This window comes from Podarcis cretensis, assembly GCF_951804945.1.
Source record: "Podarcis cretensis genome assembly, chromosome: 9".
In the NCBI taxonomy this organism is placed as follows: Eukaryota; Metazoa; Chordata; class Lepidosauria; order Squamata; family Lacertidae; genus Podarcis; species Podarcis cretensis.
The window spans coordinates 25617632-25634994 of record NC_137178.1 but is presented as its reverse complement, the minus strand read 5'-3'; the positions used below and the strand labels follow the sequence as shown (position 1 = coordinate 25634994).

Genomic DNA, 17363 nt, shown 5'->3' with positions numbered 1-17363 from the left:
CAACAAACTCACTGTCTACCATATCCAACAGAGCAATGGTCCCCAAGGATACAGGTGGACAGGTTTTACATATTTCTTGAAGTGTCATAAGCTTTGCAATTGCCCAAGCATTCCCTTCTCTCTCCTCCTGTTTGTAAAGGTCCTGCATATGAATGGTCCATAGGTGGGCAGACCATGCATGTACAATGGCTAAGCATGTACACTACGGCATTCAGACTTTCAGGCAACACTGGCAGTGAAAGCAGTACACAAGCATAGATTGTCATCTGTCAGATTTGGGAATTAGGCTGAAGGGAAGAGAAGCATGGTCAGGAACACATTCATCAAGCCAAGGTCCTTTGGTGTTTTTCCAGTTTTATTCCTATTGCTTAAAGTAAACCATTGTTTTAATTTCAATCTTATATATTGGTGGGTTTGTGAGGAAGAAGTATCCTTTATTCACAGCCATTATATACTCCCTCAATAAATTAATCCAGAAGTATCCTCAGTGACATCTATTTTTAAAATAAGGAATTTATAATGAAGGGTGGTTTGAAAAACTACAAAATTTGGGACACGTTAACGTGCAAACATTTGTTCCAAATGGATTTCCGGTGGTTGATTATTATACAATATGTCTGTGAAGAACAATGGGTTTTATTATGACTTATTCTTAGAAGAAGAAAAACTACAAATGAATAAATGTAAAAAGAAAGAGAATGAGGTATATTCATTCCACATTATTGGAAATAGAAACGAAAGTAAGTTGTAAGAGCTATTGTGTGCCAATATCAAGGGAAGCGGGATACAAGTGTATGTGTGCATGCGTGTGAGTGTGCGTGTTTGTTTTACACAAAACATGCAATCTTCTTTTTAAAATGAGGTGCTGGAGAATGTGATATTAATAATGCAGTTTTTATACCTACATAATGAGCATGCTTAGCTAAGGAAATTTGAACAGAGAGAGAGAGGAAAGAAACTGAACATAGTTGAACAAAGTTGCAGCATTGTTAAGGCATTTGAAAGGTTTGGTTGGAAAATGTGAACAGGAATTATCATGACAATATATTCCTTGAATATCATGACAGTAGCAAAAGCAGGGTGGTACAAGATAATTTGAGATGTGATCCTAATAACTGAGCAGAACAATTATGCAACATGAGTTAAGCTTAAAATTCTTAAATATTTGATAATCAAATTACATGGAAACTTACCAAATGTTTTAGAACCCATCTTTATGCTGAGCTGTTTTAATGGGTGCACTACCAGTATTTCAGCAGGTGGGAAAAGTGAGAGCTGCAGGTTAATTGCAACTATATCTTTCCCTGTATATTTATTGGCTCTCCAAATACTACCAGTGGTTGAGTCGGAATAGTACATGTGGTCAGCAAAGAGGAATATGTCAGAAAGTTGGTTTCTATGGGAAAATAAAGCAAATAGTTGCATCTGTTCATTAACTTGCTCAAAGTTCATTAAGTCATGGACATTCTAGCCCATTGATGGCCAAACCCGGCCCTCCAGCTGTTTTGGGACTACAATTCCCATAATCCCTGACTACTGGGCCTGTTAGCTAGGGATGATGGGAGTTGTAGTCCCAAAACAGCTGGAGGGCCAAGTTTGGCTATCACTGTATCTAGCCAGTTAGGCAGCAATTCAGAGATAACAGGGCAGATCCTTACTATACTTTTAAAACACATCCAGACACATTTAAAGCACATAAATTCCCCAAAGAATCCAGGGATTTGTAGTTTGTTAAGGTTTCTGGGAATTGTAGCTCTGTGAAGGGAAAACTACAATTCCCAGAATGCTTTGCAGGAAGTCATGTGGTTTAAAAGCATGTTGGGTGTACTTTAAATGTATGGGGTAGACCACATATGTCTCCTGGCTAGATTGGGGCAATTTATTTTACACTTTGGCATTATATATTCACTAGCATATATATTATATTCATTAACATACCGTACTATGTATTTGTGCAAATGAACAGAACTAGCATTGTAGTCACAGCTTGCAATATGTGAAACTTCATCACTGGCATCATATTGGATCCAGAAGAGCTTCAGATCAATAAGATCTAGTGAGATACTTCTGATTTTTCCTGTGCTCCTCAGAAGTCTCCACATGTCTTTCCCATTCAGCACTGCTCTGTAGATGCTGTCAGTGGTTCCTTCAGAGGACCAAAATAAAAACCTGTTGATAAAATCAGTGATTGTCATTAATATTATTAAAATTACTTCAGGAGCAGCAGATCATAAATCTCTCACTTAATTCATTTGCAATCATAACTCAGAGGGCTCACCAAAATTTACCAGTTCTGACATAAGAGGAACCTAGGTTCAATCATGCCAGGAAATTACTCATTAAACTGATACATAAGAGGAGGAAGGAGTAGATGAGAATGAATATCAAAGCACATGACCCTTTCCCGATCCTCCAAACCACAGAGGATCCTTCAGTCTGCATTTCATCTAAAGCTTTTTGTTTCAGCACTGTGAAACCATAAAGGCAATCTGAGTTACCTTCTGTTTGGATCAACCACAATACTTGTGGGATGGTGTCCATCATTTATGATGATTTGGGAATGGTTTCCATCCATGTCAACTGCCTCAATTGTGGCCTTCTGGTAGTGAGCGAAGTAAAAGTTGTGGTTTATCCAATCCACTGCAAATCCAGAAACATCTTTTTCTATGTGGTAAATTGTCTGTAATGGGAGGGGACGGGACAATTGTCACCCAATTGTCATTATACTAAGACACCAGATCACTGCCATACAGAGCACTGGAATTCATGAACCTTAATCAAACAATTCAGGAAGAAAGCCGCCTGAGATTACCACTTCAGGATATACATTTATGTGTTTACCAGAAAAGCAAGAAAAGGCCTGTTAAATTTGTAAGCAGCTATGCTATTTTTTCTATCACGAGACCTTCCTTGCTTGGACATTTTAGCCTTGGCTTTGTCTGCCTGACAAATAGCAGCTTTCTCCTAGTATCTGTAGGGGGAATTGAATTGTCATTAGGACTACTATGGGGAGATGTTTAAACCTCTGCTCATCCTCAGAGGATTAGGGAAACAATAAAATTAATGACTCATTTAACATCATGTCTAGTTTGGTTGAGTGGCTTACCAGATATCTTACTCAAGATATTATTTCACACTACATGTACAGGTAAATGCACAAAACACATTTAGCTTAAAGTAAGGACAAGGTAAGGAGAGATAATTTAAAAATATAAACACAGCAAACAAGCAAACATAAGGATATGCAACAAAGAGAAAACAGCTTTCCATTAAAATTGTAATTTGTAAGTATAGACGCAAATTTAGAAATAATTGCTCTAGTTTATATAGAGCTACAATACATCTCACCAACTGTGACCCAGCGATGTGTATGCCTGCTCAAGGCTGCTGTAACTTCAAGGCCCTTTCTCTTCCTTCTTCTCTTACTTATCTTTAAACTGGGCTTTTTTTCCACTTCCAAAACAGGACTCATTGAAATAGAGGGTGGTCCTCTGCCAGTCCTTCAATTAGAGGACTACTCTCTGTAAAGTTGGGTGAGTGATCACTCTAGTTATGATCATTAATAATAGACTGTCCATCACTCCTACTAATAGTGAATTTAGTTGGTGAGTGCTGAGAGGGCAGTAGCTAAAATGCATTTTTTATATTGTAATTTTATGTTGTGAATTTCACTAACATCTATGGAGGGCAGTGTACAAATTTAATAAATAATAATAATAGAGAAACAAATGGAGGTATCAGCATGATCCAGGGAGATGCAGAGGTTTTCAGAATTTTGATGATTACATTCCATTACCTGTTGATTTGAACCGTTCAGATATACTCGCCGGATAAGACCTTCTTCAGTGTCCACCCAATAAAGGCAATCTTCTTCATAATGAAAATCTATTAATGTTGATAAACTAGCATCAGCCACCAGTCTTTTGTGATTGGTTCCCTCAGTGTCTATTCTAAAGATTGCATTTCCTTGGCTGAAAACTAGGAATGGTGCAGGATCTAAAAAGGCGAGAGAGAGAGAGAGAGAGAGAGAGAGAGAGAGAGAGAGAGAGAGATGTTAAATACAAAAAAGTAGAGAATTTTGGATGTTATAGAATTTTAGTGACTTCTACTCAAACATCAGGACTTCTTCCTCTTTTTCACCTCCACCTGTTCCCTGTGTGTTCCCAAAATTTTATCCAAGGAGTACCTCAAGCCTCTGGTGCAGATTTTGGGGATATATAGGTTTGTTGCCCCAACCACTCTGGGCAGCTTCCAACAAATTATAAAACCACAGTAAAACATCAGACATTTAAAAACTTCCCTATATAATGCTTCCTTCAGATGTCTTCCAAATAGGTGTTTGCATGGAGAGGTGAGGAAAGGAAAGAGAAAAGCTTTCAGGGACTTGTTTCTTTTGCCTTCACCCTAAAATTCAAGTTAACTGTAGTTTTGCTTTACGTAGCTGAGCTTCAAGCACATCATTGCTATCATGCAGCTAGTCATTTGGGTTTTTTGTGCTCAAAATGATCTCCAGAAATCTAAGGTTTTGCTTTTGACCTCCCCGCCTACATGACCTGAAGGTGTTGCTGTGTAATGCCAGGTCAATGATGAATAAAACCACTGCCATCCACGACCTGATTGTGGATGGAGGATTTGACCTGGCATGTGTGACAGAGACCTGGTTGGAGGAAGCAGATGGGCCTGTCCTTGCCGCTGCTTGCCCACCAGGTTTCTCTTACGCACAGCAACCCAGGTCATGTGGGCGGGGAGGGGGGGGTTGCAGTGATTTTTAGGAAGTCACTAGCTTGCACCAGGCGTCCTACTGGGAAGATCCAGCTTTCTGAGTGCATGTTCTGGAAGTTGGGCAATAGGGGCAGTACAGGATTCCTTTTGGTGTACCGACCTCCCCGCTGCACCAAGGACTCCCTGTCTGAGCTGCTTCAGGTCGTGGCGGATTTTCTCCTGGAGACACCTAGTTTGGTTGTCCTAGGAGATTTTAACATCCATGCCGACACGACCTTACAAGGGGCTGCTCGGGACTTCGTGGAAAGCATGGCCTCCATGGGGCTGTCCCTGAATAAGTTTGGCCCAACTCATAGTCATGGACATGCCTTAGACCTGGTGTTCACCTCTAGTGACGTGGGTGATCTGACACTAAGTAAAAGTGAAACAAAAGAAGTGCCATGGTCAGATCACTTCCTGGTGCAACTGGACTTCTCTGCGACCCATCCCCTCTGCAGGGAGGTGGGACCAATTCGGATGGTCCGCCCCCGCCACTTAATGGATCCAAATGGTTTCCAGAGAGTGGTAGGGGATGCTTTATCCCATGTTGATGGCCTTTCAGCTGATTCCCTGGTGGCCCGCTGGAATGCGGAGTTAACCAGGGCTATCGACTGTCTGGCTCCGAAGCGCCCTCTCCGATTGCATGGAGCCCGGACAGCTCCGTGGTTTTCTTCGGAGCTGAGGGCGATGAAACAATCGCTGAGACGGCTAGAGCGTCGGTGGCAAAAAACTCACTCTGAATCTGACCGGACACAGGTTAGAGCTCAACGTCGAGCCTACCAAGTGGCGATAGCGACGGCGAAGAAGACTTTCTTCGCCGCCTCTATTGCATTTGCAGAAAATAGTAGCAGGAGACTCTTTCAGGTGGTTCGTAATTTAACGGAACCACCTTTACCACCGGGGCCTTGTAAAGACCCCAAGATCTCCTGCAACGATTTTGCAAAGTTTTTTGCAGATAAAATCACTCATATTCGGAGGGAGCTAGACACCACCGTGGGAGCAGTGCCGGGGCGGGAGAGTGCTAGAGCTCTGTCTGGTCAAGTTGCATGGAATCAATTTCAACCCGTTACCCCCGAGGATGTGGACAGGCTGCTTGGACGCGTGAAACCAACCACCTGTCTCCTGGATCCTTGCCCATCCTGGCTAATAAAAGCAAGCCGGGAAGGGCTGGGCGATGGGCTCTGCGGGGTGGTGAATGCTTCCCTCTGTGAGGGAACATTCCCAGATCCGCTGAAAGAGGCGGTCATTAAACCGCTTCTTAAAAAACCATCTTTAGACCCGGCCAGTATGGCCAACTATCGCCCAGTCTCAAATCTTCCTTTCTTGGGCAAGGTGATTGAGCGCGTGGTTGCTGAACAACTCCAGGCACGCCTGGAGGATGCGGACCATTTGGATCCCTTCCAATCGGGATTCAGGCCTCATCATGGGACTGAAACTGCCTTGGTCGCGCTGGTTGATGACCTCCGGCGAGCTAGGGACAAAGGTGAGAGTTGTTTCCTAGTTCTGCTGGATCTCTCAGCGGCCTTTGATACAATCGACCATAACATCCTTCTGGACCGTCTAGAGGGGCTGGGAGCTGGGGGCACTGTTATACAGTGGTTTCGCTCCTTCCTCCTGGGCCGTGTTCAGAAAGTGGTGGTGGGGGATGAGTGTTCAGACCCCTGGGCCCTCACTTGTGGGGTGCCTCAGGGTTCCGTCCTCTCCCCCATGCTTTTTAACATCTATATGAAGCCGCTGGGAGAGATCATCAGGGGGTTTGGACTGGGTGTTCATCAATATGCAGATGATACCCAGCTCTACCTCTCTTTCAAATCAGAACCAGTGAAGGCGGTGAAGGTCCTGTGTGAGTGCCTGGAGGCGGTTGGAGGATGGATGGCGGCTAATGGATTGAGGTCGAATCCTGACAAGACAGAAGTACTGTTTTTGGGGGACAGGGGGCGGGCTGGTGTGGAGGACTCCCTGGTCCTGAATGGGGTAACTGTGCCCCTGAAGGACCAGGTGCGCAGCCTGGGAGTCATTTTGGACTCACAGATGTCCATGGAGGCGCAGGTCAATTCTGTATCCAGGGCAGCTGTCTACCAACTCCACCTGGTACGCAGGCTGAGACCCTACCTGCCTGCGGACTGTCTCGCCAGAGTGGTGCATGCTCTAGTTATCTCCCGCTTGGACTACTGCAATGCGCTCTACGTGGGGCTACCTTTGAAGGTGACTCGGAAACTACAACTAATCCAGAATGCGGCAGCTAGACTGGTGACTGGGGGCGGCCGCCGAGACCACATAACACCGGTCTTGAAAGACCTACATTGGCTCCCAGTACGTTTCCGAGCACAATTCAAAGTGCTGGTGTTGACCTTTAAAGCCCTAAACGGCCTCGGCCCAGTATACCTGAAGGAGCGTCTCCACCTCCATCGTTCTGCCCGGACGCTGAGGTCCAGTGCCGAGGGCCTTCTGGCGGTTCCCTCATTGCGAGAAGCAAAGCTACAGGGAACCAGGCAGAGGGCCTTCTCGGTCGTGGCGCCTGCCCTGTGGAACGCCCTCCCATCAGATGTCAAAGCAATAAATAACTACCTGACATTCAGAAGACATCTTAAGGCAGCCCTGTTCAGGGAAGTTTTTAATCTGTGATATTTTAGTGTATTTTTGGTTTTTATGGAAGCCGCCCAGAGTGGCTGGGGAAACCCAGCCAGATGGGCGGGGTACAAATAATAAATTATTATTATTATTATTATTATTATTATTATTATTATTATTATTATTATTTTGAGTTATCTAAAACACTTTTAATAAATATTAGGCTGGCTTATAGTTTTTATTCAATGGGTAGTCCTGGTTTTTGGCTACGCAAGAGAAAAAATCACAAAGAGTGGGTTATTTGGGGGGAAGGTGTTTTTGGAGCGTTCAGAGTTGCTCCTGTATTTGAAGTGATGTTGCTTTCTGCTGTTTGCTCTGGGAGAATATGAAACTATGTAGACTTGCTTTGTGTACATGGTAAATGAAGGCTGAACTGCAACAAAGTTGATTTGTCTCAGGAATCTGACAGCTGCACTGCTTGCACTTTTTCCAGTTACTCCTTTGACCAAACATTAACATACATTTTGTTACTAAGTTGTTTGAGACATGGAATTTCACACTGAGGTAGGCTAGTCCTACAGGACTTTGGAGGGGCAAATAGCTATGATGGCAAAAGTATTTTTGCTGTTGCTTTGCTGATATTCTAAAATCTGTTTTTATGATTTAGTTATTGTCCTAAAATGTTGCCATAAGGCACCTTTGAGTATACGGGGAAAGGAGTATAAATATATAAAATGCATAAATACATTTATGCTATTTTTTTCCGTGTGAATCCTAGAGACAGAAACACTGGTCAATTACGCCTTAGTTGAAACAAGTCAGCAGCTTATGTATCTCGATCAATTTGAGAGGATCAATATATCACTGTTGCAAGTAATCACCATCAAAAGCTATTTTCAACAGGACACTAAAAACCAAAGTGATATCCCATTAAGAAAATTCCTACCATGCACTTGGCTGATTGGGTGACTCAAGAGACCACTATGTAATAATTACCCACTTAAAAATATCTCTCCTTGCATATGTTTTATTAGTGGGAGTAGGAGAGGTGGGGGGGGAATCATATCTGGCAACCAATGCACCCCTTTGGTTTCAGATAGTACATGGGTAAAGGTAAAGGTAAAGGTACCCCTGACCATTAGGTCCAGTCGCGGACAACTCTGGGGTTGCGGCGCTCATCTCGCTTTATTGGCTGAGGGAGCCGGCGTACAGCTTCCAGGTCATGTGGCCAACATGATTAAACTGATTCTGGCAAACCAAAGCAGCGCACAGAAACGCAGCGGTACCTATTTATCTACTTGCACTCTGACATGCTTTCGAACTGCTAGGTTGGCAGGAGCAGGAACCGAGCAACGGGAGCTCACCCTGTCATGGGGATCCAAACTGCCAACATTCTGATCAGCAAGCCCTAGGCTCTGTGGTTTAACCCACAGCACCACCCACATCCCATCAGTACATGGGTAGATGAGTCTAAAAAGCCCGGGACACAAATTTCCACGGCCCTCTAGCGGCTATGGTGCCTCATTTACCAGAAGTAATGTACCGTATTTTACATTAACTCTGGAAGCATATACTCAACTCTGACCAAACTAAGCCTCCTAGAGCAAAATATACATTCATCAATATCTATAAAGTAATCATTTATAGGTTAGAACACAACAGTAAACCACAATCCAAACATGTTTCTGATTGTTCAAGTATTGGAATAAGTTAACTACCAATTGCCAGTTTTTGATTCCTGTAAATAAAGTAGTATGAGTTATTGTCTTAGATTTAGCTGTTCATGACACCTGGTAAAGAAAGCAAGGAATGAGAGTTGATGATCAGCCTAAAATAATGTTCAGGTACTTTTTGAGGGCAAAGAGTCATACTATCTCCACTCTCCCTGCATTTATTTGTGTTGATAATTTGGCCGTCATCCAGCTCATCCAGAAATGGAAAGCCATGTGATCTGAATGCACCTTGAATTGAAAATGTGTGCTGTCACTATTAAACTTGATAGATACATCTGATGTTACATCCTCATTCAGGTCCACTGGTCACATATTATAAAGCACAAATAAAACTGGATTTGGGCACTGGCTTTTGTTAAATAAAATAGGTACTCTATTTAGTTTGCTCTACATCTGGAGCTCAGCAGGCTCTATTCAATAAAGTCTCATGTAACTTATTTTAAACATGTGCTTGACTGTCAATGCATTTCCATCTTTATCCTACAGATTTTTGTATTCAGACAATCGCAGATAAAAAAATCAGACCCCTGGAATTCAATCCAAACAGCAGCTAAGATTCAAGCACAGACATCCAAGTTCTGCAGGCTCCAACTAGATCAGCGGTTCTCAACCTGTTGGTCCCCAGATGTTGTTGGACTACAACTCCCATCATCCCTGAGCTCTGGCCTTGCTAGCTAGGGGTGATGGGAGCTGTAGTTCAACAACATCTGGTGACCCACAGGTTGAGAAAGGCAGGTTGAACTAGATGTTTTGCATGTTAACTAGCTAGAGAATTGCATGTAAAAGAAACAGCAAAAGTTTCCCCCATCCCATCATCATCTGCTGGCCCTGCTTGTAGATCAAAAGCGGTGGTGAGATGATATGATGGTGTCATATATCTGTGATGGACAACTCTAGAATGTTACAATTCTATGATGTTGCAAGTGATTTCTTCCCTACAGCCACAACTTGTCTTTGTTCTCTTTGCTAACAAATCAGGCAATTCTGGTCAATGCAGGGTGCTGCACTGTACAAACTAGACATCCAATACCTTGGGCGAAGCCTATCCCAAGAATTTATCCAGTTACACATAATTCTGCAGACTGAAAAACACGCCAATTCCACAACAGAGGGGGTGGTGTTTTTGTTTATTCCATTTGGCAGCTCTAGGCTTGCCCGTTTTAACCAGCAGCGGAAACATCTATCATTTTGTAGAGAAGATGCTGTTTCTTAACATACATCCCACAATATCAAGTGCAACCAAGTCTTAATCATCATCAGCTGCCTGTTTTTACCCCACACCCATGAAAATACTGAAGTAGCTGCCATCTTCCTGCAGCTGCTCTGGATACCCTGGCAACAATTTCCCCGTAATGAGAAGTTTCCCTGTGTTAAATAAATCCTCTTAGGGAGAACAAAAGTTTCCTACAATGCTCTGGCAGGCAGCGCAGAATGGAAGAATGAGGTTCTGCTCCCAGCTCAAAGGCCTCTTTATGCCATCTCAGCAGAGGGTCTTAAGAATGAGCAAAAACGATGAATCATGTCATTGCAATGCTAGTAGCCAGTCCTTAGCATCTTTATACACAAGCAACCTCATTTACCAAGGGTCCGAAAGAAAGACCCAGTTAGAGAAGGTGAAGAAGCATTAGTATGCCTGTCAGGGAGGCAGAGTCCACATTGGTGTATTGTGAAGTGAGCCAGAGTCTGCCCTTGTTTATTTCCTCCCTAATGCCAAGGCCTATACAGAATCTTCTAGTATGATAGCAATATTCAGCTATTCCAAATTTAGGTTGCTACATGCTGCTGCTGAGTGTTATCTGCTGTGCTGCTACAAGTTTCTTCCCACCCCCTCTCCCCTACTCTTCTTTTCAATTTCAAATCATATGCTGAGGAGAAAATATACTTCATGTTAATGCAGATGCATTTTACCTCACCTCCAAAAGACTGAGGCTGTGCAAACATTATTTGAAGCATGTTCGAAGCACATTTCCTCCCTCTCCAAAGGATTCTGGGCACTGTACATAATTTCTTAGGGGTTGCTGGGAATTTTAATTCTGTGAGAGGTACTCTATGGTGCCCAGAATTCTTTGTGAGGTGGAAATGTGCTTCAAATGTGCTTTAAATGTATAATGTTTATGCAGCCTCAGTCTTTTGGAGGTGAGGTATGAGGGACCTCAAATACTGTGGTGTCTTTATGATATATGGTTTATTTACACACATATACAACGTTACTACAATGAAGAGGCTCACACCCCAAGAGGTGTTGCTTCTCCCATAGCCACAGCCTTGAATTCCAGCAAAAACCAAGCATGTCTCTGCCTCACAGGCTTCTGCCTGTCACCTGCTTCTAGCTCAGTCCTGGCTTTTGTACTTCTAACTACCAGCCACTTGAGGGAGGTGGCACACCCATTTGATATCTGGCCAGAGTCTCTTCCTTTGTTGCCTTAATGACCTACCTGTACATAGACTATTACCAAGAAATTGACCAGGCTATTCCAGCAATTGGATCCTTGCTGGATTCAGGAATTGGAAGGGACTCAGGCATACAACCTAACGCCTGCCCCCAAATTCACAACACTATTGTTTACCCAGATGTTGGACTCTGATTCACAATTTTCTGATTGGTGGTCCTTTTTTCTTTTTGAGCAACGCTAAGTTTTGTCTATGGTACATAGTTTCATTCTGTTTTTAGTCAGCTTTTTAAAAGTTTTATTTGATTGTTAATGTTGCACTTCTATATGAATTTATATTGAGTTTCCCCATTATTATCTCTTATGCCTTTTTACATTAAGCAAAATGGAAATTTCATGAACAAACAGTGTGGGCAATAAACAAAAGGACCTCATGCAACATCTATAATGGACTCCCAACCTGACTGTTAAATCCTGCCTTTTGTGGATTTGAACTAAATGTAGAATTATTCCCAATATCAGTGTCTTCACAGGGTCTTGAACTGCAAAAATTAAACTTGTAGTGGATAAAATGGTCATGTGAATTCACCTTCAGTTTAAGGAAATCAAAGGATTGCTAGTAAATAGGCCTTTAAAAAAAAACCCAGCGATGGAGAAGCAACACACCTTTCAACTATTTGATCCATCTGATGAGGGCTCTTATTGCTATGGTTTTAGCTTTCATGGGTTTTGAAACACTTCTCAATAAAGATATCTCAGAGGCAAATCCTGCTGAGTTAATGGGATTTACTCCCAAGTAAGCATGTGTATGATTGCAGCCAATATCTATTATATTTACAGTACAGACTTACATTCCTTGAAATGGTAGCTCTGTGAGAGGGGGATAGGCATCTTTCACAGATAATACTCATTGGCAAATTACTGTTCCCAGTGTTCTTATGGGGAAGCAAGAGCTCTTAAAGTGGTAGAAAGAAAATCAATAAAAGTTTTTTGAGTCGCTCAAGAAACAATTGCTGCAAATTAGTTACTCCAAGGCACATATGAACCTAACTTCCATTAAATGTATCAGTACTAATGTCTCCAAACCCACACACCCCCTCACCCAAATATTTCTCCTGCATGCTTTTGTTTTGTTATTTTTTCTGACAAGTTTCTTGGCAGACATCTCAAAGCACCTGTTACTGTTCCACTGGAAACTTATCAAGGTTGGAGTCCTACCGATTTCTCCTAAAAACGCACAGCAAACATAGCAGAGACTCCAAAGAATAAAGGCACATAAACATGGTTTCTTTTTAAAGAAAATAGCATTGAACGAAAAAGCCCCGCGTTGCTAAGCCTTTTAACTGACCTGGAGTTTTGAAGGGGGGAGGGACCAATTCACTCACCTACACAAGAGGAATTTTCCTTCTGCATTTGGTATCCTCTGGGACAGCTCCAGAACTTCTCAGCTGACAGACTGACCAAACTGATTTTAAAAGCCACAAGCAAAAGATCTGTGAGCAACATAGTCTTGACCCACTTTTTCAGTGGCAGTAGGACAGGCGAGACTGCTCAACTTCAGGCATCTTCAAGACAAAAAAGAAGCAGGTGTCCTCATTCCCAAGGTGCATCAATGACAGCAGAGACACATCACCTCCCAGCTCAATTCTGTGGTCTGGCTAAACTTGACACTAGGAGAGCAGAGGGGCTGGCTGACTCCAGTTCTCACCCTCAAAGAAATTCCAGGGTGATCTCTTCTTTGCTCATGCACACACTTCTTCTTCTTCTTCTTCTTCTTCTTGGAAGCGAAGTATGAAATGCCTAACCCTTTTGTCACAAAATTAACATGGCTTTTTTTTTTTTAAAGTGCTACTGCAAAATTCAATACCAAGACAATGAATTTGTTGCAGGTTTATATGGCTATACAAAGGCACTAATTTTTAAAGTAATATTTTTAAAATAATAGGTAAGCAGAGGCACTGTAGTCCTCAAAACATAGATCCCATTTTTGTACGCATGCTAGAATGACGGTCCTTCTCTTCCTACAGCTTCTTGCCCCCCCCCCTCTTTCTTGTATTGTTAGTGCCACTTGAGTGAAGCTTGTGTTTGCAAATAGAACTGTAGCCAGCTCCATGGTCCAGGGCAGTTAGGCAATGCATAGCTAGACAATCGCTCCCAGTTAATTGCCTATTTGAAGGGAAAGGGAAAGGGAAAAGAGAGGGGAAGCAGCAACATGGTGTAGTGACTTAGAGTGTTGGACAAGGACCTGGGAGACTAGGGTTCAAATCTCCACTCAGATCAGGCGTGGGAGAAGGAGCACAGAGATCGGGTGGGCAGGATGGTGTGGCAGGGGACGTCCTGCTTTGCCCTCCCAAAATGTTGGAGAATATGCAGCCTCCAGTATTTGCTGAAGAATGCTGCATGCTGACTCTGGGCCTGGAGGGACGCCCAATAGTTTGATAGGCAAACCACAGCAAAATTGTGCCTAAGATGGGCCCAAGATGAGAGCCACCGTGGTGTCGTGGTTAAGAGTGGTGGACTCGTAATCTGGTGAACCGGGTTCGTGTCTCTGCTCCTCCACATGCAGCTGCTGGGTGACCTTGGGCTAGTCATACTTCTTTGAAGTCTCTCAGCCCCACTCACCTCACAGAGTGTTTGTTGTGGGGGAGGAAGGGAAAGGAGATTGTTGGCCGCTTTGAGACTCCTTAGGGTAGTGATAAAGCGGGATATCAAATCCAAATTCTCCCCCTCCTCCTCCTCCTCCTCCCCCTCCTCCTCCTCCTCCTCCTCCTCCTCCTCCTCCTCCTCCTCCTCCTTCTTCTTCTTCTTCTTCTTCTGTCACTTGGAACCAAGGCTTCTTTCTCACAACAGGTTTGGGGATCTTTTTTAGGCCTGAAAGATTCCTCTCATGGGGAAACATCCAGACCAGATGCAAATGGATGGTACTCTTACTCTTACACACACACACACACACACTCCATTTTCCAACCAGGCAAGCAAGAGTCATTATCACAGTTCAAGGACACATTCCAGTCATGCAAAAATACTCAAGGATGATGCCGCCTATGGGGTAGTTTGCAGACTTGGGAAAGTCCTGAAGCCCAAATGAGTAGGTTGGGAGAAACGCAATGGGTCCCCAGGCCTGAGATTCTCCTCCCCTGCCTTAGGGCTATCAGATACCTAAAGCCCTTTAGCTTGATCAGACAAGCTGCTATCTTGTCAGTGCCTCTTTGCTAACATTGAAGTCTCAGTCTCTTGGGTCCTCTAAAATTAATTTGCTCTTTAATAGACACAACTACTTGTTATCTTCCAGGCCTTTGTTTCCAAGTATTGCAGAATGGTTTCAGCATGACACCTAAACATGACTTGAACTCTTGAAGGAGCATCTCCACCCCCATTGTCCAACCCGGACACTGTGGTCCAACTCCAAGGGCCTTCTGGTGGTTCCCTCACTGTGAGAAGGAACCAGGGAGAGGGTCTTCTCAGTAGTGGCGCCTGCCTGGTAGAATGCCCTCCCATCAGAAGGCAGTCCTGTTCAGGGAAGTTTATAATAGTTGGTGTTTTACTGTGTTTTTAATATTTTGTTGGGAGCCACTCAGAGTTGCTGGGAGAACCTGGTCAAATGGGCAGCTTATAAATAATAAAATATAACAACAGCAGCAATAATTCTCTGCTTCCTGATTTGCTTATCTCTAAAGAAGTATTTTAGTAGATTAATTAGATGGGACCCTTCAGGCAACTCCTTTTGAAATGTGAAGTATATTATTATATGATTAGCAGCATGATGCAAGTCCCATTGAGTTCAGTAGGGCTTGCTTCCAGGGACATGGGCCTAGGACTGCAGTCTGGAATTGCACAACACAGCAGCTGGCAATCCTGGCAGCACCCAGGAGAGATGCCACAGCTGTACATGGAGCCATTCCTAGGAACACTAGCTTTGTTGACCTTAACTGACAGAAACTGATAAGCGTGTACTCTTGGAAACGAAGAAATAGCATGAAATAGCAGATTAGAAACTGTGCCACTAACAGCAATGGCACGAAACTGTTTCATTGTTGTTTATACATCTATGCACACTAAATCTCCTGTTTATGTAATCCATTCCATCCATTACAGGAGAGATAGGAAATCTTTTGCAGCCCATGGTGGGTGTGTCCAGAGGCAAAAGTCAGCAAAGCCATGAATGTAAATGGTTTTGTGGCACTCTCTTTTCGTCTTCTTTTTAAAATGTAGTAGCAATCCCCCACAGCAGCAATTTTGTGACCCATAGCGCTTCCTCAAAATTCCAAATATGTCCACTGACTCAAAATGGTTGATAACCCCTGGCATAGATGATCTAAATAAATAAATCAGGTTCTGGGCAGTAACATTACACAGCTAAGATAAGATGTGTTATTAAAACAGACTAGAAACTATTACAGTTACTTTAGGAGTGAACTGTGTTTAACCCGGAGATGATACTGTTAAGAGGTGATATCACAGCCACCTTCAAATATCTAGTGGCTATGACTTTGATGATGGAATAAATTTGATTCTATTGCTCCTGGGAGAAGGACCTGATTCAAACAGTTCAAATTACAGGAGTGGAAATTTTTCAACTAATCCAAGAAGACCACTGTTTGACAGTGAAACAGACTGCTTTGGAAAGGTAGTGAGAGTTGACCTTTGTTAGAGCCTTTTAAGCAGAGCTCTGGGTTGCCTACTTAACAGGGATGGAATAGCAGCAGATTTCCTGAAGGAACCTTGGAGATAGGGATGGGGCAGAGGAGGGGATTTGATTCAGTTCACATTTAAAAGTGAACTTACCTAATTTGCACTTTCTGAAATAATACACGAACCAAAACACAGTCATCAGATGAAATTTGCACTTCTTTGCCTTTTGCAAGGCAATTCTCTACCCAAGTAGTTTGTATGAAAATGCATATACTAGGGTAAAGTGTGCATTAAAATGCATATATTATTGAATGTAGTATTAAAAACTGCATTAAATGAGGGGGAAATTCTTTCCAAAAATATCAGGCAAATTGGCATACAAAAATTAAGGGAAAATCACACTAAAATGCAGGATAATTTTCAAGAGGACTTTTTTGGGGGGCGGTTCTTTTAAAAATGCAAACTGATGTGAAAATATGGAGAACATAAAATTGGAAAAACTGACAGTCAGAAACTGAAATTGACATATCCACCAATCCCTACCCAGTAGTTCCTTCTAACTCACTTCCACACCAAACATTTAGGGGATTTATACTGCTTTAACAGTCAAGGCTCCCTCCCCCCTGCCCTCAAAGAATCCTGCAAACTGTAGTTTGTTAAAAGTGCTGGGAATTGTAGCTGTGAGAGGGAAACAGCAATTCCCAGGATTCTCTGGGTGAAGCAATATGCATTAACTGTGCATTAAATGCATGTGTGGATGTGACAGACGATTCTCCACAACTGGGGTGAGAAAGTTGAGGTATAAAATGCACTGTGGAGGAAGTGTTTCACCTTGCGAAGCAAACAAATCCAGTATAAGATATAGTGCACTAGCAATGGCCAAGTCTTGTTTATTTCAAGACAGTCTGAGACCCACATTCTCCTAACATTAGCTCATTGTGAACAGTACCTTTACTACAAAAAGTTCAAGTGAAAAAGGGTGAAACTTGGCATAAACTAGGTAACTCAATGCTGGGCATAATTAAAAGCAATTGTAAGTAAAACATATATTTCAATTATGGCTTTATTTCTAATCAGGAAGTGAGATAGTTTTGTTCCAAATTAGGCCAGATTCAGTTGCATCTGTGGAAAATAAGTGAGTTGCTTTGAGATCAATATGAAAAGAAACAGGATGATATATCATTCCATCAAACTCAACTATGAAGTCTTTGAATGCCTTTTCCATTTGCAGTCAACGCTTGATTTGAATTGACGAAACAGGATTTAAAAAAAAAAA

At 42.7% G+C, this 17363-nt stretch overlaps 1 protein-coding gene across 2 annotated transcripts in view; it reads right to left on the bottom strand.

The window, feature by feature from the left end:
• The window catches only part of EGF (epidermal growth factor), a 44658-nt gene extending 31435 nt beyond the window's left edge, over positions 1-13223 (bottom strand). The window contains exons 1-5 of one of the 2 annotated variants that reach the window (XM_079990133.1): positions 12841-13223; positions 3797-3996; positions 2499-2680; positions 1939-2169; positions 1194-1396 (exon numbers count right to left, since the gene is read on the bottom strand). In XM_079990133.1, coding sequence (XP_079846259.1) covers positions 1194-1396; positions 1939-2169; positions 2499-2680; positions 3797-3996; positions 12841-12961 — 937 coding nt within the window. In that variant the 5' untranslated portion in view covers positions 12962-13223. The remainder of the gene's footprint in view (positions 1-1193; positions 1397-1938; positions 2170-2498; positions 2681-3796; positions 3997-12840) is intronic. The other variant, XM_079990132.1, reaches the window with a different exon arrangement.
• Between the last annotated feature and the right edge of the window lie 4140 nt (positions 13224-17363).